Raw genomic sequence first — 27,520 nt, 5'->3', positions numbered from 1 at the left:
GCTCGACGAGACCCGGATTCCCTGCCCTCTCTGACCTCTACCTGCCTCTACAGCTCAGCTGAGATTCGTGGGTGTGACGAGACCTGAGGGACCGGCTATCATCAGAACCTGCACGACGCTTAACCAGCACGACCGCCGAGGGATCCTCGAGTGAGTGCCCTGGGGTTTGAGAAGCCCCAACCCTGAGCAGCTCCAGCACCGAAGTCCAGCCCCCTTGCATCCACGAGATCTGCGTGGGGCCCTTCTGCTCTTTGCTGCTTGCCGCGTTGTCCGGTCACTTGCCCGTTGGCTAGTGGCCCTCCTGACGACGCACCTCGACGTTCTACACCGCTGGTCTAGATCCCCTAGACTGGCCCTTGCTTCTTGCCCGGCAGGAAGTGCCCTGGACCCTTTTGGTCCACTCCAGACGCCATCTTGACTCCACCGCGTGGGCTTGCCTTTGCCAAGGCTTGTTGCTCCAATCTTGGATCCAGCATCGCCGACAGCCGACACCTTTGTGGGACAGCTCGCACCTCCAGCCTGGTCGCCGACAACGCCTCCTGGCCCGTGTGGCTACCAAGTCCAGCGTCGCCCACTCACCTGACTGCGGTGACTCCGTCCGGTGCCTTCCTGGTGCCCACCTAATCACTGGCTAGTGATTAAGAACTAAGTCCCCTCTGCTTTCAGGTCGTCTTCAACTTCGATCCAGGCTTGGATCACCCCGAACTTCTTCACTGGTCGCCTGCCAGCAACTTCTTCTTTCAGGCTCCATAGACTACAACGAGGATTCCCGACGTCTTTTGAACCCTATGCAGCCGCAGCCCCTGGGCTAGGTAACTCGAGCATCTCGGTGCTCCAGCACAGGTTCACTATCCAAGTGTCCAGATCCTTTTTCGTTTTCAGTCTAACTAGTCAGATTCGTCCGGAAACAGTAACTTTAGAAACGCTAGCATCCATAGTCTTCTTCCCGCATCCCGCGTGAGAGTGCACTCTGCACCCGATCTCCCTAGGCCTCCTGCTCCTAACCTGAAGGTTCAGTAGTGTAGTCCTAGCGATCCTGAAGCCTCTGGATCTTGTTACTTAACTGCTAGTATTTCGCATTCCACTTTTAGTGTATATGGTTTTTCGTGCCCCTCGGGCATTTGTGTAAATTGTGCAACTTGAAGTATTTTCGTAAGAGTTTTGTATTGTGCTTAGCTCCCTGACTCATAAAGAGTTCAGGGTAGTCTTGTTATAAATAAATATCCTTTTATTTTCATAACAACTTGTGTGGTGTCCTTTCACTTGGTGTTCAAGGGGTATATGTGATGGTAAAACAGCTGGCTTAACACGCCCTCTAGAGTTTAGCCTAAAGACTGCTCGTGTCCATGCTACTAGGATAGCTGGTCTATAAGGCTGACTCACAACCAATCATCAATAAGGGTCGTTTGGAATGATACACAGTGATCACTAGAATAGTGAGCACTATATATCAGGCCAACTTCTCACACACCAATACAGACTTTGCTAAAAAATTTAATGCAACACATTGTCATAAACAATGCCAATAACTCAAACTTTATTGCTGCGAGACCTATTGCATTGCAAATGCTTGTTTAAATATCTATTTGGTTCCAGTCCATATGTCTTTAATTTCTGCCTTAGGGTACAGGTATCCATGGGGGGTTAATAAAATGTTGAAAAATCTACAAATCCTCACTCCTACATCCAAGTTCTCTCATGCTACCATTCTACACTCTGCTCTGTCTGAAGAACAGCTCAACACTTTCAAAATTCTGCAATTCTGCATTGATTTTGCTTGTATATTATTTTTGGGGAAATTTACATGTATTAACTATTTAATTTTACTACTATAGGTGATTGAAATTATGGACGAAGAAAACAAGATTTAGCACCAGGCAACTGAATGATAGTGCCATAAGGATTATTCTGAAAAACTGAAGCACATCCAGCATTCTAAGTTTAATCAATTTCCAAAACCTAGGTGTGGCGAGGAAGTGGGAGCTGAGGAAAGTACTATACCTGTAAGTGAAGTCTATAATTTTGCATTTCATTTACCCAGAGCAAAGTCATATCTGTGCACACAGCTTCGGAAATAATGCCAGAAAGACCAATCACAGCATCCTCATCTGAAATATTATCAGAAAGACAAATTGCCTCAGCCTGACTGAATAACGTTCATCTAAAGCATCATGTAATTCCAGAGAGGAAGCACACACTGCGTAAAAGAAAGTTATAACAAAAGGTTTCTTCTGCAGACCATCAAAGAAAAGACGCTAAAAGAAGACTCCAAAGCTGACACTCTAACAACCAGAAGATTGGAAAATCACCTTTGTTCAACAACCGTTTTTAACCAGTTACGCAAGTTTGAGACTGTCTGCCTCGGGATACAACACCTCGACTCACTCTGGCGAAAACCCTAAAAATCCACCACTTAATGGTGTTCATGACCATCTCAGATTGTTTCCTTTTTATTGTATACTGTTCTGTAATTCTATGTAAATCGCCTCAACATTATCTGTTGTGCAGGAGTGATATGTAAAACTGATTAAATGAGCACCGTTGCGCTATAGCTAATGTAAATAAATTCTCGTCTTCAGAACTACAAACCGTAACCTTACACCAAACAAAGAAAGGGTAAAAGGAGCTGATGTTCTGCGACTAATGATCCACAATAGTTCTGTGCATGTTTTAATGTCCGCAGTTACTGCCATTACGTCAGTGCAAAAAGGGACTTCTCAGTTTAATTATTAAATATCAGACTAACACCTTATCACTGCATTGCTAAGAACCTATAAAAAAAGATTTGAGAAAAACTTCAGTCACAAAATAAGTTGCTGCCGGAGAGGCCAATAGCAAAAGACTATTATCTGCTATAAACATTTCGACAGGTGTTACAGGGCTGCATCCAGACATTTTGCTCAATTCAAGTGTTAAGAAGATTACACACAATTTCTTTTAGAGATAAGTGCTGAACATTATCTGAACAAGCCCGACTCTAAAATCGGGTTCACTCTTACTGTGGCATATAAGCAAGAGAAAACTAAACGTAGAGATAATAACTCTAGGAATACACTTTATAAAAAGACGGGCTGTGAGAACAAATTCAGTGTTCAAACCCAAGTTGCAGAAAAAAGTTACCCGTGCCAAAAAAGATTCAGCCATAAATCTCATCTCACTGAATTTGAGAGAATGCACACTGGGAAAACCCTCTCTCATTGCTCTGAATGCCTAAAAAGTTTCAGCCGTAAATCTAATCTCACTAGACATATGAGAATCCACACTGGGGAAAAACCTTATCAGTGCTCTGAATGCCAGAAAAGGTTTCGTTCCAAACCGAATCTAATTCGACATGCATTAACCCACTCTGTGGAAAAACCTTACCAGTGCGCTGAATGCCAAAAAAGTTTCAACCGTAAATCTCATTTCACTAGACATATGAGAATCCACTCTGGGGAAAAACCTTATCAGTGCTCTGAATGCCAGAAAAGGTTTCGTTCCAAACCGAATCTAATTGGACATGCATTAACCCACTCTGTGGAAAAACCTTACCAGTGCACTGAATGCCAAAAAAGTTTCAACTGCAAATCTTATTTCACTACACATATGAGATTCCACTCTGGGGAAAAACCTTATCAGTGCTCTGAATGCCAGAAATGTTTCAGTGACAAAACCGGTCTCACTCTGCATATAAGAGGCCACACTGGGGATAAACCTTATCAGTGCTCTGAATGCCAGAAATGTTTCGTTGTAAAAAGAGATCTCACACGACATACACAGATCCACACTGGGGAAAAACCTTTTCAGTGCTCTGAATGCCAGAAATGTTTCAGTATCAAAAGAGATCTTTCTCTACATATAAGAACCCACACTGGGGAAAAACCTTATCAGTGCTCTGAATGTCAGAAATGTTTCAGTATCAAAAGAGATCTTTCTCTACATATAAGAACCCACACTGGGGAAAAACCTTATCAGTGCTCTGAATGTCAGAAATGTTTCAGAGTCAAATTCCAACTCACTCAGCATATAAGAACCCACACTGGGGAAAAACCTTATCAGTGCTCTGAATGTCAGAAATGTTTCAGAGACCAACTCAGTCTCACTCAGCATATAAGAACCCACACTGGGGAAAAACCTTATCAGTGCTCTGAATGTCAGAAATGTTTCTTATACAAACTCAGTCTCACTCAGCATATAAGAACCCACACTGGGGAAAAACCTTATCAGTGCTCTGAATGCCAGATATGTTTCAGCCAAAAATTCAGTCTCACTCAGCATATAAGAACCCACACTGGGGAAAAACCTTATCAGTGTTCTGAATGCCACAAATGTTTCACAACAAAAATCCAGCTCACTCACCATACAAGAACCCACACTGGGGAAAAACCTTATCAGTGCTCCGAATGCCAGAAATGTTTCAGCCAAAAATCTAATCTCAATGAACATGTGAGAATCCACACTGGAGAAAAAGAATTATCAGTGCTCTAAATGTCAGAAAAGATTCAGAGGTAGAGATGGTTACAAGCGCCATAAGAAAACACTCCATTAACTATTTGATGCACACTATTTGATAGGCACAGCCTCACTAACCATAAGCGATTCCATACTAATGAAAAACCTTATGAGTGCTCTGAATGCCAGAAAAGCTGCAAAGAAAATTGCTATCTCACCATGAGAAACTCCACACTGGAGAAAATCCTTATGCCAAAAAGCTTGAATCTGAAAGTGTTATGCTTCATGAGAGATCCCACTCTGGGGGAAAAACCTTATGAGTGCTCGAAATGCAAGCAAAGTTTTGGTTACAAATTACTTCTCACTTGTGATGAGCAAACTCACACGGGAGAAAAAATCCTTATGTTTGTTCTGAATGTCAGATAAGGTTTAATCACGAATACAATGTCACTTCATATGAGAGAATTCACACTGGACTAAAGCCTAATACAGGAGGGGAAAGCCAGAAACGTGATACTCAGAAAGGAGATCTCACTAAACGTGAGAAATACATCCACACCAGGTGAAAAGTAAGGCTTATCTTGAGTTGCAGAAAAGCTTCTAAGAACCTTACTTTACATGAGAGAGCACATATTGTAGTTGCAATAGGATTAATCAAGAAACTCTTGCAGGATAAATTAGGCTGCCCGCATGCACCCTCCAAAGAAATTTCAGGCCTTTAAATTTTTTTTTATTGCAACAAAATCCACAATTTGAGTATCTGAAAGTTAGCAAACTCTGAAGGTCTTTACTTGTCACAGAGAAGTGTTAGTGCTTGCAAAAATCAACTAATAACCAAAAAATTCACAATATTAATGTCTTAAATTTTCTCCACCCAAAAGGTTTCTACTCACCCTTGTTTCTTAACATATGACTGAAATCTAGATTTTCATGATAAGATTAAGCCTAGGGGGGAGTTCCTCAATGAAGTCCACAAAGTGTAAAAAAAAACCTCTGGCGCTCTACGCGGAGTTCTGCGAGCAGCGGAGTGCGTAATGGTCATGCCTTTGTGGTGATTTTGATCTCCCGTTGTTTGTCCCGCCCTGTAAATTATCGTGAATGGCACCATGTGCAGGGCAAGAGGGTGCAGCTGCTTCTACTCGAGCGGCAGCTTTGTCAGTGCGAAGGAAGGTTTCTGAACGCAAGTGGTTGTGACCTGCCGCGACCTGTCGCATTGAGAAATCCGACGACCCGCTTTTGACATCTCACCAGGAAGTTGATTTTGCTCGCCAACTAGACCGTGGCGAGCGCGAGCAAGGAATAATCTCATCTGGAGGTGGATTTTCTTCGCTCCAGCACATGACGTTGAAGAGCACGAGCGTGGAAAAAAACCTTGCTACGCTCCACGTTGCAGAGTTTTTAGGAGTATGGAAAACTCTGCGAGCGGAGTTCACCACCGAGAATTAGATAATATACAACAGCAGGAAAACATAACAAACCAGTTCTCATCCAGGGGATACTCATCAATAGTCATAATCTATGAATAATCCCCGCCTATGTGCGGGATCCCGGAGCATATAGAAAATACATATAAAAATATATGTATATATATGTGAAAACATATATTTGCAGCCTAAAACATTTTCCAACTGGCAAATCTGCCGCAAAATTACTCAAATTAGCATACACCCAGTAGTACTCTCCCAACCCTTAAGGAAGAAAGAGAGCAGTAAACATTTGCATACAACAATGCTTTATTGCCATAGGAAAACCTGTAATTGCAGGCATTTGCCAGTAGGCTGCAGTAGAGTTTAAAGAAACAAAGAAAGACTGACACCTTGCCTTTAAGGCATTAGAGTAGGGGTACCGTGCCTTTAAGACCTGAAGGCGGCCCCCTGTTCCCATGATGCACCACAGGTGGCAGTTGGGTCAGTTCTTTTTTCCGGCTCGTTCTGTGAGGATCCTGAAGCTTGAGCTCTTCAGTTTTTGACTGAAATAGGTATTTTGAGTGAATTTCTTCAGAAAATTCGACATCTTCTGGCTTATTAAGGCTTCTACTTTGTTTTTTGTGGTATTCCACGAAAAGTTCCTGTCAGAATGCCTGCTTTATTCCGGAAGTGTCCTTCTTGTGACAAGAAGATGGCACTGGCTGACCCACACTATGTGTGCATTGTGTGCCTTCCATCTGCACACAACCCAGACCAGTGCTACCACTGTCAGAAGTTCTCTAGGCGGACTGTTCGTGACAGAGAACGGATCAGACTTCATGCCATGTTGGAGAAATACAAAAGTCATCAGGTGGGTGGCCATGGAGTCCCAAGGTCGTCTTCTTCCAGCAAGCATGGCCAAAAACAGCGACGGTCCGCCTCTCCTGCCCCCAGAAAGAGGAAGGAAGGACAAAGATCTCTGTCGAATTCGCCGTCGAAGAGGCCCAGACGCTCTTCTGGATCACCATCGCGACGTCAAGAGTCTCCGCCGCATCCACGTAAGTTGGCGTCGAGACACCACACTTCGGGCTCGAAGTCTGTGGCTGCTGGCATGTCCAAGTCTCCGTCGATGTCGAGGCTTCAGTCGACGTCGAGACACTCTCCGCCGCCCCGTGGGGGTCCGCGTTGAGAGCTATGATGGCTTCTAGATCGCCGCTGGCTGGCGTGCCGCCGTTGCGAGGGTCTTCAAGATCTCACCATTCGACATCGAGGAGGTCGACGTCGAGGCGACATCATGAAGGGTCGCTGTCCTGTTCTTATCTAGGTCCCTAATCTAAATTACCCGATTCATGCCCGATAACGGATTCAATCATTCAAACCCCTATGCGGACATTAGAATCAATCCCATATCAAGTAAGAGTCGACTTACTCCTAAAATGGCGGCTCCTCTTCTTCCAGGCCCCTAGAAAGTACAAAACTGGCTCTGAGACAAAATCAACCCACTGTAGCCCCAGGTGATTTTTACCCACGGCTTCAGTATTGATTTGTACCCGACCCATGGAGTGATAAACGCACTTCGTGCCTATAGTGACGTTAATATGTCCACCCTTGACGTTAATAAGTCTATATTGACGTTAATGTATCTACCTTGACGTTAATATATACGTTAACATATCCACATTGACGTTAACATGTCTACATTGACGTTAACATGTCTACATTGACGTTTGCATGTCCACTTCTTGACGTCAATCCAGGCACCTGTTTAGTATAAATATGCCCAGGTTTTCCAATAAGACACACGATGGTATTCCTGGAGCAGAGCGACCGACTTCACGCCCGATGTCCTACTGAAGCTGAAGGAAGGCGACCCTCCTGTTCGACGCACTGGAAAAGACGCTGTCTTTTCTCCAGCCGAGAAATCCAGCTCCGGTGTTTCCCCTCTGCTCTCGCAGGCAGCCGGGAGATCGAGTACCGAGAGAGATACAAGTCCTCCCGCATTCTAGATAAGGTATGGAGCTGATTGGACTCTGAGAGAATTCTTGGTTTTCATTTTAAACTTTTAGCGAAACGATTTAACTTCAGGTACTTCTCACTTACTTCAACCCAGTACTAGGCTTAGGTTAGGTACACAGGGGTAGGCGTAACTTAGAAGCACCAGTCGAGGAAGTTAGTATTTTATTGCTGTATATATTTTAAACCGTCTTAGTTGCATCTTATGGCTTAGAAACTATATTATGCTTTTACAATATTACTTCATGCTACTCTTTGTACTGTACGCGCTTTACTTTATGACAAGTATTGCGATCGTAGCAATTCACTTCTCATGCACGAGAAAACAGACTGTTCAATAAATACCATCTTTTATTGAAAACGCCTGTTTCCCTTTCTCTGCTATTCTGGTGAAACTAAGTATGCACGAATGACTGAGTGAAACATCCCCTCTATTGTTTTTCACGACTCTGGAGATTCCCTCCTTACTCATGGAGATGCAAAGTTGTCATGTTGTATGGTTGTCAGAAACGAAATCCCTTCTTGTCTAAGTAGGAGGCGTAAGACCCTCTTGCACATTCGAGAAAGTTTCTAGTGACCTCTGAGCTAGCTGGCAAAAACGTAAGTCTAATATAGTCAACAGAGACCTAGGTGACCTCAGTCCCTGGTCTATACTGGTGTCTTTATTATTCCAATGCGCAGATGCCTATTGGGAATATAGGCACTACACTACACTTCGACACGACGTCGAAGGAGGTCGTCATCGACACGACGTCATGAAGGCTCTCCATCGACTCGACGCCGAGGAAGGTTGAGGTCACCGGCTCGACGCCGAAGAACGCAGTCGAGGTCCCCACAGCGTGGGCGATCGACGTCGAGAGCATCAAGACCTCGCTCGACGCCATTGGTCACACAGACGTCTTCGGCGTCGAAGCTTTCGCCGTCGAGGGAACAGGTCACGGTCATTGTGGAGTCACCTGGATCCAGGTCATCAGGAGACAGATCGTCATCTCCTGGGTTGAACATCGTGGAAATCTCTCCGAAGGCTTCCCCCAGATCTGCGGACAGATCACGCAGTGTGTCATCTCACCGTTCTCAGGGGGCTGTATCGGGCGGTCGCAGTAGTCTGGGCTCTGATTACTCACGCACATTCTCACCGTCTGCTCCAAGGACAAGTACTACGGCCAGGCCATTTAAGTCTCCACCTCGGAGGCCACGACCCTCACACAGACCGAGATCTCCTGCCAGATCACGCTCTCCAGCACGGCCAAGTACATCTACCAGGCCATGATCTCACCCTAGACCAAGATCTCCGTCTAGGCATCGGTCTAGATCCAGGGATCGGCACAGCCGTCATCCTGACAGGCCCCATAAGAGACGACGCACAAGATCTTCAAATTGGTTATCTTCCACGACATCAACGGTCTGAGACTATTCTCCGACCTTCTCTTCTACTACAACCTCTCGAGTCTCACCGATTGATGACATCGCAACGTTAACAGACGTGCTGGGCAGGGGAGCAAAGAAACTTAATATCTCTCTGCATACTCCTGTGGTATCCACCTCTATAATTTTTGATACCCTTCATCATTGGACAGTGCCCAGACCTCTGGTGCCTGGCTTCCTTGAACCGGCGATGGCTACCTTTCTCACACCTGCGGTGGTAGGTTCGGTTCCATCTAGAATCGCCAAGAAGTACAAGGCTCCCACAAAGGACCCCTTGTTCCTCAGATCTGTTCCACCAGCTGACTCAATTATCGTGGCGGCTGCCATGTAGTCCCATTCGGCTTCTACCTTATCCTCGGTACCCCCAGAAAAGGACAGCAAACTCATGGATTCGTTTGGCAGAAAGGTATGCAACACCTCGGCTTCCTATATGAAGGTGGCCAGTGCCCTCCTCTGAAGGTACGATAGGTCCCTCTGGGACTCCCTCACTCGCTTCACAGAAAAGCTGCAGAAGGAAGATCGACAGGACTTCGTCAAAATCCTGCAGGAGGGAGGGCTCGTTGCCAACCAGGTCCTCAGTGCTGCAGCGGATGCTTCTGAACTCGCGGCCCATGGCTACTCCCATGGAATCTGCTCACAGCGTTCGGCTTGGCTCCGCCTAACAGGCCTCAAGCCGGATGCTCAGAAGAAGATCTTGAACCTCTCTTTTAATGGTACCTCTCTCTTTGGTTCACACACGAAATGACCAAAATTAAATCGGAAATGGACACTGTTCAAGCTGTGGGTTTGGAGAAGGGTAAAGAATTTAAAAAATGCTTTCGTCAGGGGCACAAGCGGTCTTCCAGCAGAGGGTTCAACCCCCTCAATGGTCATCTCAGCCACAGCAGAAAACCCAGTTCCAGCAGAGACGACCTGGCAGAGGCAGAGACAACAATAATAAACAGCAGTCTACCTCCAAGGAGCCTCCCAAGCCCTGAGCTGTTGCTTACTCCACAACTGTTCGCCACTCCGGTGGGAGGCAGTGTTTCTCAACATCTGGAAGAGTGGATATCCATAACAAAGGACAGATGGGTGCTGAATATTGTGCAGCATAGTTACTTGCTGAGGTTCAAGTCCCCCCCTCCGCAAGTCTTCCTTCAAACAAAGCGCCTTCCCCGATTCCACAATCAACTGCTGCAGGATGAAGTCTCTGTCCTCCTCAAAAAGAAGGCCATAGAGGAGGTTCCTTCCATGCAGAAAAATCAAGGAGTCTACTCCCGCTATTTTCTGGTACAAAAATGAGGCGCAGTGCAAGAATACAGGCCCATTCTAGACCTACGACTGCTGAACAGATCCATCAAAAAAGAAAAATTCTGCATGCTTGCCCTGCACTAGATCTTCCCGCATCTTCATCAAGGAGACTAGATGTGTGCCATCGACCTGCAGGACGCTTACTTTCACATACCCGTCTCAGTAAAGCACCGAATGTTTCTCAGGTTTCAGATCGGACGTCATCACTACCAGTATCGAGTGCTTCCATTTGGCCTGAAATCCGCACCACGGACATTCTCCAAGTGCATGGCGGTGGTGGCTGCTTTTCTCCGCAGGAGAAAGATCTTCGTCTATCCCTATCTAGATGATTGGCTGTTGAAAAGCTCCACTCCGGCTCTGCTTCAGAACCATGTTTCGTTCTGTCTCAAACTGATGAACTCATTGGGGTTGCAGGTCAACTTCAAAAAGTCAGTACTCAATCCTTCCCAATGGATTCATTGCCTGTGTGCTACCCTGGACTCTGCAGGCAAGCGTGTGTCCTTCGGAGGAGAGGTTGTCATCCATGATCCTGAAGTGTCTTCTTGCGCTGGACAGTCACAGTCTCACAGCCAGGCAAGTGTCCTCTCTCCTGGGATCGATGGCCTCGTGCATCTACATCGTGCCCAATGCACGCCTTCACATGAGGCCTCTGCAGCAGGCTCTCGAGGACCTATGGTCTCAGAGGTCAGGTCACTGGGAGGACCGTGTTTCGCTTCATCAAGGTGCCAGAGACTCAATCAGATGGTGGATGAAATGTGCCAATCTTCTCCGGAGAGTTCCTTTCCATCGCCCTCCTCCATCTCAGTCAGTGGTCACGGATGCCTCCCTTCAAGGCTGGAGTGCTCATATGGACCAGCTTCAAGTCCAGGCCTCTGGTCCGAAGTAGAGCAAGGCTAACACATCAACTTCCTAGAGCTGTGAGCCGTTCACCTGGCGCTCAAATCTCTTAATATTTCTCTGCGCACCAACTACCTCCAAGTTCAGACGGACAACACAACAAGTATGATCTATCTGAACACGCAGGGAGGCACCAGGTCAATAGTCTTATCCCTGGAAGCACAGTCCATCTGGCACCGGCTCTTGGCAAGCGGTCTATCCATCTTGGGAGTTCATCTACCAGGAATCCAAAATTTCCAGTCGGACTGCCTAAGCAGAGACTTCGTAGAAGCGCACGATTGGGTGCTCAACGAAGAAGTCACGCAGGAGGTATTTCAACTATGGGGCAAACCGGACATAGACCTGTTCGCAGACGTGGCAAACGCAAAATGCCCCGTCTTCGCGTTCAGGTTCCCCCAACAGGGCTCACGGGGGAATGCACTTTTGATAAGCTGGTCGCAGACATTGCTGTACGCTTTTCCTCCCCTGCCACTGATCCCGGCGGTGATTCAGAAATTCTACAGGACCAACACCAGGATGATCCTGATAGCGCCGGAGTCGCTACGCCAGTGGTGGTACCCGGATCTCCTCCAGCTGTCGGAAGTCCCGCACCGGCGACTTCCTTGCCGTCCAGACTTGTTGTCCAAGGACCAGGGTAAGGTGTTTCACCCCAACCTTCCGTCCCTTCGCTTGACGGCATGGCTCCTGAGGTCATCCAGTATGGACACCTAGAACTCCCAGCAGACTGCATGAACATTCTCAAAGAAGCCAAGAGACCCTCCACTAGGAAGTCATATGCTATCAGGTGGAAGAGGTTTTTCCTATGGTGTCTTGACAATTCTCTTGACCCTATCCACGGCCAGGAGCAGGTGATCCTACCCTATTTATTGTATTTAGCAAAGTCAGACCTCAAGTACCCGTCCATCAGGGTTCACTTAGCGGCAATCACAGCCTATAGGAAATCACCTTCTCAGACATCATTCTTCTTTATGGCTATGGTTAAGGATTTCTTAGAGGGGCCTAGGAAAGTGTTTCCACCAGTGAGGTCCCCCTCCCCTCCCTGGGAGCTTAACATCGTACTTACTAAACTGATGGGTGCTCCTTTTGAGCCTAAACATAAGGCTTCTTTGAAGCACTTGACCTGGAAAGCCGCGTTTTTAGTGGCGATTACCTCTGCCCGTAGGGTTAGCGAAATCCAGGCCCTGTGTTGTAAGGAACCTTACACAGTGTTTCATGCCAACAGGGTGGTACTGTGTACGCACCCAGGTTTTCTGCCTAAGGTAGTCTCAGACTTTCATATCAACCAATCTATCACCCTGCCTACCTTTTTTCCTCAACCTACCACTCCTCCGGGGAGGTCTTTACACTCTCTAGATCTCCGGAGGGTTCTGAACTTTTACTTGGCTAAAACCCTTCCACTTAGGAAGTCTGACCGGCTTTTTGTTAATTATGGCAGCACTAATACGGGTCTGTCAGCCTCGAAAAGGTCCATTTCTCGCTGGATTGTCTCCTTGTGAGGAAGGGGTTCGGGCGGACCGGAATAACAGGCGAGGAGGCCGGATGAAATGTGCAATGATTTACAGTTTTATTGTTTGGGGGACACAGGTTAGGAGATGCCAGGAGGAACGGTCGGCAGGATGGATTGCTGTCTTTAGGGAGGGTTGTCGTCGGAGGGAGGTCCGGTAGGATGCGGGTGCTCAGGTCCGGGTTGGTCCAGGTGTCCCTCGGAGGTATGTAAAAGAGAGAGAAGACAGGGCCGTTAGTCCCGGAGCTTTGGACGGTCAGAGCTCTGCCACCGACACCGGGGTGTGTATGACTGAAGAGAAACAGTGAAGGTAGGACGGAGGGGAGGGTCGTGAGGGAAAGAATCCGATACAGGGGAGGAGAAAAAAGGGTGATCCTGTGAGGGCGGGTGAAAGGGGAGTCCGTTTCCAACTAACGGGGTGCTCTATATATATTTACAGTGAGGCGGTGCAATTACAGGTGGTTTAACTCTAACGCTATTTACACTATACACAGAGGGGACACGGAGACGCTGTACTCACGTGGCCCGCCGTAACTCTCCTGTGAGTTACGGCCGCTCTCCAGCCACCTCCTGAGGACTCCACCAGTCTTCGGACCAGACGTCGTCCTCCTCGTCCTCTCCACTGGTCTTCTCTTTTCCTCCGCTCTCGGTCTCGGGTTCTTCGCTTGCGTACTCCTGCCACGGGTCTGCTGCTCGGAACGACTTCTCTTCCTGTGCGCCGTCTTTTCTGTGTTCCAGCGGTGGACTTCCGGGGTCACGGGGAACTGCTTCCGGTCCTGCGCACTCCGTCACGGGTTCCTGCAGGGGGAGAGAGTGAGAAGGAGTCCGGGATGACCGGAAAGCCCCATGGCTTGGTTCGTGACCTATGGATGCAGGAATGCCACGCCTCCGGGCCGGGGTAAGGGCCGTCTCCTTTCTACATCCCCTTTCCCTAGCTGTCTTTCTTGTAGGGGTAGCGGGATGAGGATAACGGGAGAGGTAGTCCGCGTTACCCTGTTCCGTTCCTTTCCGATGGAGAGTCTTGAACCGAAAGGGTTGCAGGGACAGGAACCATCGGAGTACCCTGTCGTTGTGACCCCTGTTGCGGGCCATCCACTCTAGGGGGGCATGGTCGGTGTACAGGACGAATTCCCTCCCTTCAAGGTAATACCTAAGGCTCTCCACCGCCCACTTTATGGCTAGGGCCTCTTTCTCAACGACTGCGTAATTTAACTCACGGGGAAAGAGCTTTCGGCTAAGGTAAAGAATGGGTCGTTCTGCCCCTGTTGAGTCCTTCTGTGAAAGGACTGCACCCAAACCCTGATCTGAGGCATCCGTCTGTAGGATGAAGGGCTGTGTGAAGTCAGGGCTCAGAAGAACTGGTTCGGAGATTAACAAACGTTTTAGCTCGTGAAATGCTTTACTCAACAGGGAAGAGGGATGATGCAGAGCTTCTTCGGTTTTGGTGGTCTTTTTCAACAGGTCCGTCAAGGGAGCGGCTGTCTGGGTGAAATTGGGGATGAATCTCCTATAGTAGCCCAACAGGCCGAGGAAGGCACGGAGCTCCTTCTTTGTACGAGGAAAGGCTATGGCCTGGATGGCTTTGATCTTGTTGTCCTGGGGTCTGATAACCCCTTCCCCCAACAGGTATCCCAGATACTTCACGCTTTGGGCAACTAAGGTGGTGTTAGCGGGGTTAATGGTGAAACCATGACTCCTAAGTGACTTTATGACAGCCTGCAAGTGATCAAGGTGCTGTCCCCAGTCATCGCTGTAGATGACTATGTCATCGAGGTAGGCCCGGCGTATCTGAAATAGGGCTGTAGTACCAGGTTCATTGCCCTTTGAAAGGTAGCTGGGGCTCCGTAGAGCCCGAAGGGCATCACCTTGAACTGGAACAGGCCTTCTGGGGTCGAAAAGGCGGTTTTCTTTTTATCTTCTTCTTTCAGTGGGATTTGCCAATATCCTTTGCACAAGTCAAGGGTGCTTATGTAGGTGGCTTTGCCTATGCGCTCGACCATCTCGTCCACTCGAGGCAGGGGATAGGTGTCGAAGCTAGAGACCTTATTCACCTCCCTGAAGTCTATACAGAACCGGGTCGAGTCATCGGGTTTGGGCACCAGGGCAATCGGCGAATTCCAGCTGCTGATGGACGGTTCTATGATGCCCATCCTTAACATCACATCTGTTTCCTCTTTGATGACCCGCCGGCGAGCTTCAGGGATCCGATAGGGCCTTTGTCTCACTATTTTTCCTGGCTCCGTGGTTATGGCGTGTTCAACGATGGTGGCATGACCTGGGAGAGAGGAGAAACACGTTTGTAGGGCGTTTAAGGACCGTCTGAGGTCCTCTTTGTTGATTTCTGGTAATTCCGAGTCGATACAACCTTCAAATGAGAGGGGTTTTTGTTTTGGGCCTGCCAGGAGGATGGGGCGTGGTCCCTCCCATTTCTTTAGGAGGTTCACATGGTAAATCTGGGTTAGTCCTCGAGTAGCGTCGGTTTCGATCTCATACGTGACAGGAGTCACTTGTCTTAAGACGGAAAACGGGCCCTGCCACTGCCCTAGTAGCTTGTGATTGGACGACGGTATAAGAAGTAGGATTAGGTCCCCGGGGACAAAGGAACGGGGTTTGGTTCCTTTGTCATACTGGTGTTTTTGGGTGGTTTGCGCGATCACCAAATTCTGTCTCACTATCTCCCGTATTTTCCCTAAGTGGGTCTTCAGGTTGTCCACGTATTCGGGCAGGGGTCTGGTTCGGTCTGGTTCAGCTTCCCACGCCTCCCGAGCCATGTCCAACAACGTGCGTGGTGCTCGCCCATACAGGAGTTCATAAGGGGAGTACCCTGTCCTGCTTTGGACCTTACACCGGATCGCAAATAATGCCAGGGGTAGCATCTCTTCCCATCTCTTGCTCTCTAGTCCCAACAGTTTCTTGAGGGTGGTTTTCAGGGTGGCGTTGTAGCGTTCCACAAGCCCGTCGGTTTGGGGGTGGTAGGCTGAGGTCCTTATTTGTTTAATCCCTAGATGGGAACAGACTTGACGCATAAGGGAGGAAACAAAAGGGGTCCCCTGATCCGTTAGGATCTCCCTGGGAAATCCAACCCGGGAAAAAATGGAAATGAGGGCCTTCGCGATGTTCTGCGTGGTGGGTTGGCGTAATGGGACGGCTTCAGGGAAGCGGGTGGCGTAGTCCACTAAGACCAGAGCATACCTATGACCACCTCTAGAGGGAAGCAGGGGTCCTATGAGGTCCATCCCTACTCTGCTAAAGGGGATGTCGATAAGAGGGAGCGGTTGTAACGGGACTCTAGGAGGTCTATAACGACTGTTCTTCTGGCACACCGGGCACTCCCGGCAATACTGTTTTATCTGTCCGTACACCCCAGGCCAATAGAACCTCTCCAGGATTGTTTGTCCCGTTTTTTCATCACTGAAATGACCACCCAGTAAGTGACTGTGAGCCAGAAACAGTACCTTGTCCCGGAACAGGCTGGGAATGACCAATTGGGTGTTTTGCTGGGGCCCTCCCTTCCTGTATAGGAGCCCATTCTTTTTGAAGAAATAAGGACCTACTTGCAGAGGGTCCTCATTATCCAGAGCGCGCCCCCAGGCGTCCTGTAAAATAGGGTCCTCTTGCTGGGCTGTGCGGAACTCTCTATCGGTTTCCCAAGGATGGGTGTCCACTTGAACAGGATAGGCCATGGCGTAGTCCCTTCTTTCTTTGGCTCTTGGTTTTGTGGGTTTTAGAAGGTGGCCCCGGTGAAGCAGGGTTTTGGAAATATGGGGCTTCGGCCCACCACTTTTCCAGGGAGTCAGTGGTTTCGTGAAGAAGACGGGGAAGACCACTATAGTCACTGCCCAGGATGACTTGTTCTGGCAAATTGGGCACCAGTCCGACTGTTAGCAAACTTTCTTCATTGGCGGGATCTTGTACACGTACTCTGGCTGTCGGATAACTCTTCGTATCCCCATGCACACATTTAATAGCCACCATGCCAGTCACGGGGCCAACAGGGGTGGGCAATTCCTGGGGCCGTAGGACGCTCTGTCGACATCCCGAATCAGCCAGGGCCATCACTTGGTGCCCGTCTATTCTCACCGGACACCTGTATGGGGGAGGAGCCGCTTCGTCGGCGAGACACACATAGTTCCGCACGTATCGCAATGTCCATGGGTTCCTCCTTCTGTGGGCATGTGCGGGCTATATGTCCATACCCACCACAATGGTAGCACTGAGGACCTGGATGTATCGGGCGATGGGGTACTGGATAATGCACCAAGGGAACAGGATCGGGCTTCTTGGGCACGGAAGGTCTTTGGGGCCGGAGGTGACCGACTGACGGGGCCCGGGATGCGTGTTCATCCTTACTTCGGTTGATGTCTTGTGCCCTGCTGTAGGCGCTGGCTATCTCGACAGCGCTCTCTAGCGTTAAACGGGCGTGCTGTCGTACCCATTTTTGGGTGGCCGGGTGAAGAGAGGCCAAGAACTGCCCTAGGTAAATTTTCGAAAGGATATCCTCCTTCGAGGCCGTTGCTGGCTTCTGCCACCGATTAGTTAAGTCCTGTATACGGAACGACAGGGCCCGTGGTGTCTCTTGGGGTCCTTCCCGTACCTGTCTCAGACGAACCCTGTATGCTTCGTCGACTATCCCCAGACGCTCCAGGATGCAAGTTTTTATGTCCTGATAAGGGGTTTGCCCCTGTACATTGGCCTGTTGATAGGCTGCTTGTAGTTCCCCTGTTAACAGCGGACCCAGATAGTGGCCCCAACGATCTGCAGGCCATGCGGCAGCCTGAGCTAGGCGTTCGAAGTTCGTAAAAAAGAAATCTGGGTCTTCGCCCGGCACATACTTCTGCAGTACGACGGAGGGCAGCGAAGTGACCGGTCTCTGTTGTCCCATAACATCGGTGAGACGTCCGATGGCTTGATCCTGAGCTGTGCCCTGGCCCTTTAGAACGTCGTGTAGCTGTCCGCGATCATCCTCAGCCGTCTTCAGGAACTTCTCCATCATCTTAACCAGGACCTCTTTGCTTTCCGCCAGTTTCTTAACAGCCTCCTCCATTCCTCCGGTTGATCCCACTTCTGACACCAAGTGTGAGGAAGGGGTTCGGGCGGACCGGAATAACAGGCGAGAAGGCCGGATGAAATGTGCAATGATTTACAGTTTTATTGTGTGGGACACACAGGTTAGGAGATGCCAGGAGGAAAGGTCGGCAGGATGGATTGCTGTCTTCAGGGAGGGTTGTCGTCGGAGGGAGGTCCGGTAGGATGCGGGTGCTCAGGTCTGGGTTGGTCCAGGTGTCCCTCGGAGGTATGTAAAAGAGAGAGAAGACAGGGCCGTTAGTCCCGGAGCTTTGGACGGTCAGAGCTCTGCCACCGACACCGGGGTGTGTATGACTGAAGAGAAACAGTGAAGGTAGGACGGAGGGGAGGGTCGTGAGGGAAAGAATCCGATACAGGGGAGGAGAAAAAAGGGTGATCCTGTGAGGGCGGGCGAAAGGGGAGTCCTTTTCCAACTAACGGGGTGCTCTATATATATTTACAGTGAGGCGGTGCAATTACAGGTGGTTTAACTCTAATGCTATTTACACTATACACAGAGGGGACACGGAGACGCTGTACTCACGTGGCCCGCCGTAACTCTCCTGTGAGTTACGGCCGCTCTCCAGCCACCTCCTGAGGACTCCACCAGTCTTCGGACCAGACGTCGTCCTCCTCGTCCTCTCCGCTGGTCTTCTCTTTTCCTCCGCTCTCGGTCTCGGGTTCTTCGCTTGCGTACTCCTGCCACGGGTCTGCTGCTCGGAAGGACTTCTCTTCCTGTGCGCCGTCTTTTCTGTGTTCCAGCGGTGGACTTCCGGGGTCACGGGGAACTGCTTCCGGTCCTGCGCACTCCGTCACGGGTTCCTGCAGGGGGAGAGAGTGAGAAGGAGTCCGGGATGACCGGAAAGCCCCATGGCTTGGTTCGTGACCTATGGATGCGGGAATGCCACGCCTCCGGGCCAGGGTAAGGGCCGTCTCCTTTCTACACTCCTGTATAGCTCTGACTTATCAATTAGCTAACAAGACTTTACAGGGTCGACCTCATGCACACTCTACTGGAGGGAAAGCTACTACGGCTCTCCTTCGTAATGTTCCAGTCTCTGAAATTTGCAAGGCGGCTACATGGCGGTCAGTGCATACCTTTACCCGCCATTATTGCCTGGATTCAGATACACAGGCTGATGCTCGAGTGGGACAGGCCTCATTGAGAAATGTATTTGCATAAGTTGTATGTGAAATGTAAAGTTTATTCATGTATCTATGTATACTTATTTGCTTGTGCGCGAGACTTTGGGTATGAGCTTGCTAATCTATTCATAGATTATGACTATTGATGAGTATCCCATGGATGAGAAGGATTAGTTGCGTACCTGTAATCCTAGTTCTCATCCAGGGGTATACTCATCAAAGTCATAAGCTCCCGCCCTCCTCCCCGTACGAGCATGATCATAATGTTATGAAAAGTTACTACGGATCTACTCAGGTGTCTTGCACCTCCAAAAAGAACTGACCCAACTGCCACCTGTGGTGCATCATGGGAGCAGGGGGTCGCCTTCAGGTCTTAAAGGCATGGTACTCCTACTCTAATGCCTTAAAGGCAAGGTGTCAGTCTTTCTTTGTTTCTTCATACTCTACTGCAGCCTACTGGCAAATGCCTGCAATTACAGGTTTTCCTTTGGCAATAAAGCATTGTTGTATGCAAATGTTTACTGCTCTCTTTCTTCCGTAGGGATTGGGAGAGTACTACTGGGTGTATGCTAATTCATGTATTTTTGCGGCAGATTTGCCAGTTGGAAAATGTTTTAGGCTGCAAATATATGTTTATATATATATCTGTGATTACATGGAGAGACCGGCCGGATCACTGTATCGGAGTCTCCGGCACTGCAGGACATGGGCAACATGAGGTTTAGGCGTCTGGGGACCAAGGAGAAGTATTTGTGCGGCAGTGAACATCAGGACATTAATTTTAATCTACACCCATTCACACTTTGTCAAAGACTCCCCAGCACTCACTTTGGGGTTGAAAGATGTCGAGGGAATCTTACCTTGTTGGCCGAGATGGTGCCTACTGGGAACCGTAGTCTTGAGAGAGAGGCTACGATGAAGAACCTACGCAATTTCCGACATAGCTGGACTCCCATCAATGGGAGTGAGATGGAACATTTGAAAAGTGACTGGTGCCGACTACCGAGGTAATTAGGCATATGATTAAGGCACTTTTGCCGAAACGCGTCATGCCGTCTCTGCTGCCACAAATAAAGCTTCCTGACCTCCCCGCTGTGTCCCTCTGGTTTCTTCTGGCTGAGGGAATCTTTGCTTCGATATTTTGCGTGCTGAGCCCTGGGCACGCTAAAGGGGGACCCGTCTAACAAGTGGCCGGAGCATCAAGGGCAAGAGGTTTCTCTTTTTGTTTGTGCCAAGGGATTGGATTTGCCCCGGCCCACTGCATCCAGGTGCAGAGAAACGCTGCTGTTTGGCCACAGTCTGTGATTACATGGAGAGACCGCCCGGATCACTGTATCGGAGTCTCCGGCACTGCAGGACTTGGGCAATATGTGGTTTAGGCGTCTGGGGACCAAGGAGAAGTATTTGTGCGGCAGCGAACATCAGGACATTAATTTTAATCTGCACCCATTCACACTTTGTCAAAGACTCCCCAGCACTCACTTTGGGTTTTAAAGATGTTGAGGGAGTCTTACCTTGTAGGCCGAGATGGTGCCTACTGGGAACCGTAGTCTTGAGAGAGAGGCTACGATGAAGAACCTACGCAATTTCCGACATAGCTGGACTCTCATCAATGGGAGTGAGATGGAACATTTGAAAAGTGGTGCCGACTACCGAGGTGATTAGGCATATGATTAAGGCACTTTTGCCGAAACGCGTCATGCTGTCTCTGCTCCTTTCTTCTGGCTGAGGGAATCTTTGCTTCGATATATATATATATATATATATATATATATATATATATATATATATATATATATATATATATACACATATATACATACATTTTTATATATACATTTTTATATATACATTTTTATATGTTTTTTCTATATGCTCCGGGATCCCGCACATAGGCGGGGATTATTCATAGATTATGACTTTGATGATTTGATGAGTATCCCCTGGATGAGAACTGGGATTACAGGTAAGTAACTAATCCTTACTTGCCTTCGGTAACGCTCTTTCTGGTGGATACTACTTTACCTGCAGATTCCTCACCTTGTGAATATTTCCCACACGCCAGACTGGATCCTCAAACTTTAAAGCAATCTTGCTTAACGCAGTAGGAGACATCCTGCAGCTCAGTGTCAACATCATTCTGCTCCAGAAGTGACAAGCGGAGACCCATATAAGCACTTCCTATGTGCACTGTGAACAAGTACAAGGGTCTGTGACCTAATTATCTCAGAGGTTTGTATCACATATGCAGGCCCTGGCCAGATATGAATTCACCATTTATATCATGATTAGAATTCAGATTAGACCTTTTCATTTCCAAAAATTCATATTGTATTCTCAGCAGCAAGTTTATATATAAAATCGTTGAGTGATGACTGTGCAGTGCTCAAGATGAAAGTGATACGATGATAAAACAGTTCCGCTCCACATGTTGTACCCACAAACAGGGCTGTAAACTACTTTTGTACAATACAAGTCAAGCAAAGGCGATTCTTGGAAGACTTAATTTATGTGAAATTGTCCCTGTATAGTCAATGTTTTGACCGTTCCAGTTAATTACCATGGTCTCATCAGGACGGTATATCGCTGTCTCTCCCATATGCTTCTCACACTGTATTCAATACAACCGAGTAAGGATTCTTCTGTATCTCGGGGCAGCGTAACTGGGAGGAAGTCAAATTCAACTAGCAGTTCCAGCGCCCGTTCGTCGGACCAAACTGCAGCCAGTGATTCCTCGGCTCGCTGTCAAACAAGTTCAAGTGTGACTCTTCCTGATGAGACCATCGCCATTGACTGTCTTGTCTGTGAGAAGCTGCACCAGGCCTCCTGTGATGGTGGGCCGGAAGACCTTCACCAAGTGAAATGCTTGCAACTCCAACAGCTTGATTTGGAGTTGGGTCTCTGCCGGTGACGAGGGTTCCCTAGTCTCTGTCTCCCATATGGCCTTCCCATCCCTGAAGTGATGCATCCGTCGGCACTGTTATGTCTGGGTGGAATAGAGAGCGGGGTCTGCCACTGGCACAATCTAATTTACTGGAGAAAATGTTGGATACTGCCTACAATAGGGTGAGTGAGTGTCTGGAAGGACACAAAGAGGGTTTGCGGCTGTGCCAGCTGTAGCAGCAGGTCACTCAGTGGCATAATGTCCTGGCCTTTGCCTTTGTGTGCCATGGCCATGAAAGAACTGGGAGACCTGCTGGGCTTGCAGCAGGGTCTGACGCTGGCAGTGTTGAAAAACTCTACGGTAGCCAAAAGGGGACAAGATTTGTGATGAAATTGCGTGGCGGAGGCAGACAGACCCAAGGAATCTGTGCACAACATAGTACAAACTTTGCTGCAACACATCTATCCTGAATAGCTTGTGTTCCCCGGCAGAGTTTGGGCCACTGTATCCCACAGGGCATGATTATATTGGAGAGCATTGCCATTCAGACCCTTCAGGATTTAGCGATGTACAAAACAAAATTTCCAGTTTTGTAACACGTCTGCACTTTTAATTAAAATGCCAGTGAATGCTACCTCGTCCTTGCATTGATCCAGCGCTCGCTAATGGGCCAATAAAAGGAGGAGTCTCAGCAGCAGGCAAGTGATGTGTTCTTTGTTTATTTACTCCACACCGGCCTGCCTGCTGTTTTGCATTCATCTGAAGGGCTTCGGACTCCACCACCTGCCGCCGGACCGGAGGACCTTCCTGGCTGCAGCTTGGACTCTTCTGCAGCCAGAGGAGGGAACAGACTGTACGTTGGAGAACGGGGCACCAAAAAGAAGATCAGGTAGGTTATACTGGCATGCTGCAGCAGTGTGCACCTGTCTCCTCCACTCCTACAGCTTGTCTGTTCTTCCTTATCTTCGCCAAGGGCTGTGGGTGCCCTAGGCAAGGAAATCAAAGGGGGCATGTGCAAACCAGCATGATGGCCCCTGAGAGGGGGCAGTATATTAATGCAGGGGTCCAGCTCCCATGGGGGATGTGGTGGGACCTGGGACAAGGCAAGATTTAAATGTAGTGGAACACCGGGTCCAGTGGGCCAATATTTTTCTTAAGGGGCCCACCAAACGCGCCAGTTCCCCGTCCACTGCTTAAAAAAAACCAACTGGTTGAGCCCTCTGGTCTTTCTTTGGTGGCTCCCACTCACCCCTTCTCATCCAGCTTTATCTCACTAGTGTTTTGGTGCTGGGGGTCCAGTGTTTTCAGGATACAATGGTGAGGTTAGAGGGAAGTGTTTGGCAATAGGGACATTGGTACGGTAGGGGTCAGTTTGGGAGGGGGTGGCAGGATAGAGGGCAGTGTTATGGAGGAAGCAGACAGTGTAGCCATGTAGTGTTTTGAGGGTAGGTTGCAGTGTGGGGGAGTAGCTTTAGGGCAAGCAGAAAGGGCCAGTGTTTTGTGGGAACGGATGATGGCAGTGTTTTGGGGAAAGAGGCTATGGTTTTCAAGGTTATTGTGGTGGGGTTGGTGGCAGTGCTGTGGGGTAGGGTGACATGGAAAAGGGCTAGGCTATTCTGACTCCTTTTCGTTCTTGTGTAGAGTCTTGGAGGGTAGATTCTGCTGGTTCTAGAGCTCTTGGGCTGTCTGGTAACTACAATATACTCTTGCTGCTTCAAGGCTCCGGTCGGACTGGGGTTCAGTACACTTCTGGGAAACTCAGACCACTTGAAAAGGGTGTAAGTTACCTGTGCCCATCTCCCTTTCACACTTTGCATCATGCCTGTCCGTCCTATCTATCCTAGACAATTGTTGCAACTGTGAAAACGAGCCCCCTTTCACAGGACTGGCTAAACGGAAACTCTTTGTTTTGTAGCACATTTCTGGTTTTTTTTGCGTTTTTCAAATTATTTGATTTTGGGGATATTAAGTGTTTACAACAGGGATCTTCAACCTTTTCTGTAGTGAGAGCTACTTCTGATCAGTGAAAGTCTTGAGCTACTCAAGGCTAATCATCTTGCACATTGTTACCAGTCAGTTTGTCAAGTAGGGCCTTTTAGATTGAAGACTAACCACCTGTCTCCGCCTTCCGCACCATTGTACTCCTATGATCTCGAGAAATGTAAAAGAAAATGTAGGCACCAATAGCAATTGTGGAGGAAGAGTTACAGCCTATTGTTCAACACAGTTAAAGCACTTTCATCCTTTGGTTATAAAAATGTAGCAAATCCCAGCCAAAAAGCTGTGATGAACTAGCCGAATTCTTTTTTCCAAAGTACATAAAATATTCCTGGAATTTAAGATAACACCAGATAATCTTTAGGGACAGATACAGTGGAGGAACGTACGGTGAATAAACTAACTTACCAATTCCTGGTCATGAGTACATTCACCCCACTTTCTGAAGAGAAAGTCTCTAATCTTATCAACACTATGAAATTTGGAGCCCTGCAGATTCTTGCCCTCCAGCCGGTTTCAGTTACCATATCTACTCATCTCACTTTGTTATTACAGTGGTGCTCAAGTCTGTCTTTTTTCCAGATGCTTGGAAAAAGGCATCTATTGTGCCACTTCTAAAGACTCCTTCCCTCGATCCCTCAGATGTAAAGAACTACAGATCCAAATTGGTCTTTCCTCTTCCCGATGAAATTTTAGAAAAGGCCATGAATCAGGATATCACCACCTTCTTTGAAAATACCGACTGTCTGGATCCTGCTCAACATGGGTTTAGACCCTACTACTGTACAGAGTCAACCTTATCGGCAGTAACTGAAGAGATCAGATCCATTGTGGATAGAGGAGATTAATGCGCCCTGGATCCTATTGGATATTTCGGCCATATTTGATACGGTTACCATTTCTCTTTGGTAAGCGGTTTAGAAAATATAAGCATCAACGGTACTGCTCTCAAACTGATCAGGTTCTTTTTGTCAAACAAAGGGCAATTGGTACCTTTGGAAGATTTTACCTCTGCCCCATTTTCACTTCCTTGTGGGGTCTCTGGGATCTTCAATACGTCTGACCTTGCCTAGTGCCTACAGCACTCCATTAATTGGACTAGCTTGATCCTGTTGCTTCTCTACATTCTTTTATACCCAAATAGTGGTATCGGTTACTGCAGAACCTGAAAAAGTGGCAAAAGATTTTAGAACAAGTATGACTAGCATCGCTAATTGGATGCAGAAGAATTTCTTAAAATTGGATACAGAAAAAACAGAGTTAATGCTATTTAATAAAGGATTCCTCCTTCTGGAACACCTTTTGGTGGCCACACAGTCTCGAGCCCCTTCCACTCCCAGTCCAGAAGGCTAGAAATTTGGGTAGTTGTCTTTGACTCAAAACTCACTTTTATTGATCACTCCAATCAGGTAACCTCTTCCTGTTTCCTTATGTTAAAACATTCAAAGAAAATCTTGCCTTTCCTTCCCATGGAGCCTAAGAAAAGTGTTATCCTGGCTCTTGTTGTTTCTAAAATGTATTATTGTATAGATCTTTATATGGGCTCCCAGTTGTCTTCTCAATAAGTTGCACAAGGTCCAAAATGTGGCAGCAAGAGCACTGAAGAACCTCCCCAAATTCTGCTCAGCCTTTGAAGTCATTTATGACCTCCATCGGCTGCCTATTAGGTAAAGAATTAAATTCAGAGCCTTATTCTGTGCCCATAAGGCACTGCATCAGGTTGGCCCTCGTTTCCTACAAGATGTTCAAATTATATTCCACTTCTCGTACTCTATGGTCCAGAAATACTAGGTATGTGTACCCAGAATAGAAAGTGTCTATTGGGGAGGAAGACGTTTCTCCTACTCTACCTCCAGATGGTGGAACTCTATCCAATGATTTGAGGTCAGCCTACACTATTGTAGTTCAGAAAGGAACTTAAGACTTTTCTTTTCAGCCCATAGTTTAATGTTTGCATCTAACTGCTAGGCAAATGTTTAGGTATTTTATATCCCGTACTGTCAGGTTTCAAATGACACTAGTGCCAAGATGCCTTTTTGGTAATCGTGCGCTTGGTAAAAAAATTAACATTTACATTATCAGACTCTGCTAGCTGCAGCCTGATGATGATAATATAAAATAAACACAGCCTTCCCTTAACTTTAAAAGTAAAATATGACTTTGTTCTTCTTTAAAAATTAACTCACAGCTGTGAGATAATCCAGTGGTGTCTGGGAGCTACTGGGAGCTCGCGATCGACTGGTTGGAGACACCTGCTTTACATTTTATCAACTTCGGCCAAAAGTAATTCCAAATATTGAATTTTTTGTTGTTTTGGGGGGAGGGGCCTGTTGTGATTTTGAGCCCATACATTCATGTTTCATACTTTTTACATCTTGAGTTCTTATGTCTCCACTGTATTCCTGTTTACACTATATTTCTTTTTTTGGTGTTTTTAAAAACCTTTTCCAAGAACGTGAATTGACGAGGTTTCATTTTTTCTCTCCCAGTTGATATGTTTTCACCCTCCTTTGTGGATTTTTTGCAAACTGTTCAATTTTTTCTATTCTTTGGCACTACCAGTGTTACATAGTGAATAGGTTTCAGTATTTACTTCCCTTTCTTGCGGAGGGTGATTTTGGTATGAATTCGGACTTCCCTTACGCACTTTTAATCAGACTTTTTCCTAATCACAGTGGGTTACCATAAGGCAGACTTAGTATTTGAAATTCATCTTCCCCTTGTCACCTGATCTTATTCTGTTTTGTTTTCCTGACTGCAGTGGACTTCTATGCACCTATATTTAAACCTGGTTTGTACAAATGTGCTTCAGACATTTTTGATTTCCCTTTCTTTGCAGGTGGTTGACCTTGCCCTTTTTTCATTTCTCTTTGTTCATGCAACCTCATTTGAAAGAATGTAAAGTTTTCCATTGTGATTTCATTTCTGTTGCTTTTTTTTTGTTGCTTGTACTTTAGAGCAGCCTTGGTTCCTTTTTTAAATAAGTTTTACCAGCAAACACAAGGAGATGATCGACGGAGCGCTGAAACTTTTCAAACACTCACCCCCAGTCACAGATCTGAGAGATTTGATGGTAGCGTTGGACTTACAGGACGCTTACTTTCACATCCCCGTCTTACCTGCCCACCGGCATTACCTACGATTCGCGACATGCCACACGCATTTTCAGTTTTCCACGCTCCCTTTGGCCTTACCAGCGCCCTCGGGTGTTCACGAAAGTGATGGCGGTGGTCACAGGTCCGCTGCGCAGATCAGGGGTTCCAGTCTTCCCCCCATCTCGATGACTGCCTGTTGAAGGCGGGCTCGCCCAGGCTGTCATCTCCCTCCTCCAGACGACGACGGACTTCGTGCATTCACCGGGGTTCCCAGTTAACATGCTAAAGTCGCACCTGATTCCCTCCCATAAGCTCCTTTTCATCGGAGCAGTTCTGGACACAGCGCAGTTTTGGGTGTATCCTCCCT

At 47.6% G+C, this 27,520-nt stretch overlaps 1 protein-coding gene across 10 annotated transcripts in view; it reads left to right on the top strand.

Moving 5' to 3' along the window:
- Nucleotides 1–27,520, top strand: part of LOC144792353 (uncharacterized) — a 250,193-nt gene that overhangs the window by 188,087 nt on the left and 34,586 nt on the right. For 7 of the 10 annotated variants that reach the window (XM_078667321.1, XM_078667322.1, XM_078667329.1 and 4 more), the window contains one exon: nt 1,836–10,625. In XM_078667321.1, coding sequence (XP_078523447.1) covers nt 3,172–4,467 — 1,296 coding nt within the window. In that variant the 5' untranslated portion in view covers nt 1,836–3,171 and the 3' untranslated portion in view covers nt 4,468–10,625. Of the gene's footprint in view, nt 1–1,835; nt 10,626–27,520 lie in introns of those variants that run through there. The other 3 variants (XM_078667325.1, XM_078667326.1, XR_013602542.1) reach the window with 2 other exon arrangements.

Source organism: Lissotriton helveticus, chromosome 11, assembly GCF_964261635.1.
Source record: "Lissotriton helveticus chromosome 11, aLisHel1.1, whole genome shotgun sequence".
Lineage (NCBI taxonomy): Eukaryota > Metazoa > Chordata > Amphibia > Caudata > Salamandridae > Lissotriton > Lissotriton helveticus.
The sequence above is the reverse complement of the archived record's forward strand: the minus strand, read 5'-3'. Positions and strand labels throughout refer to the sequence as shown.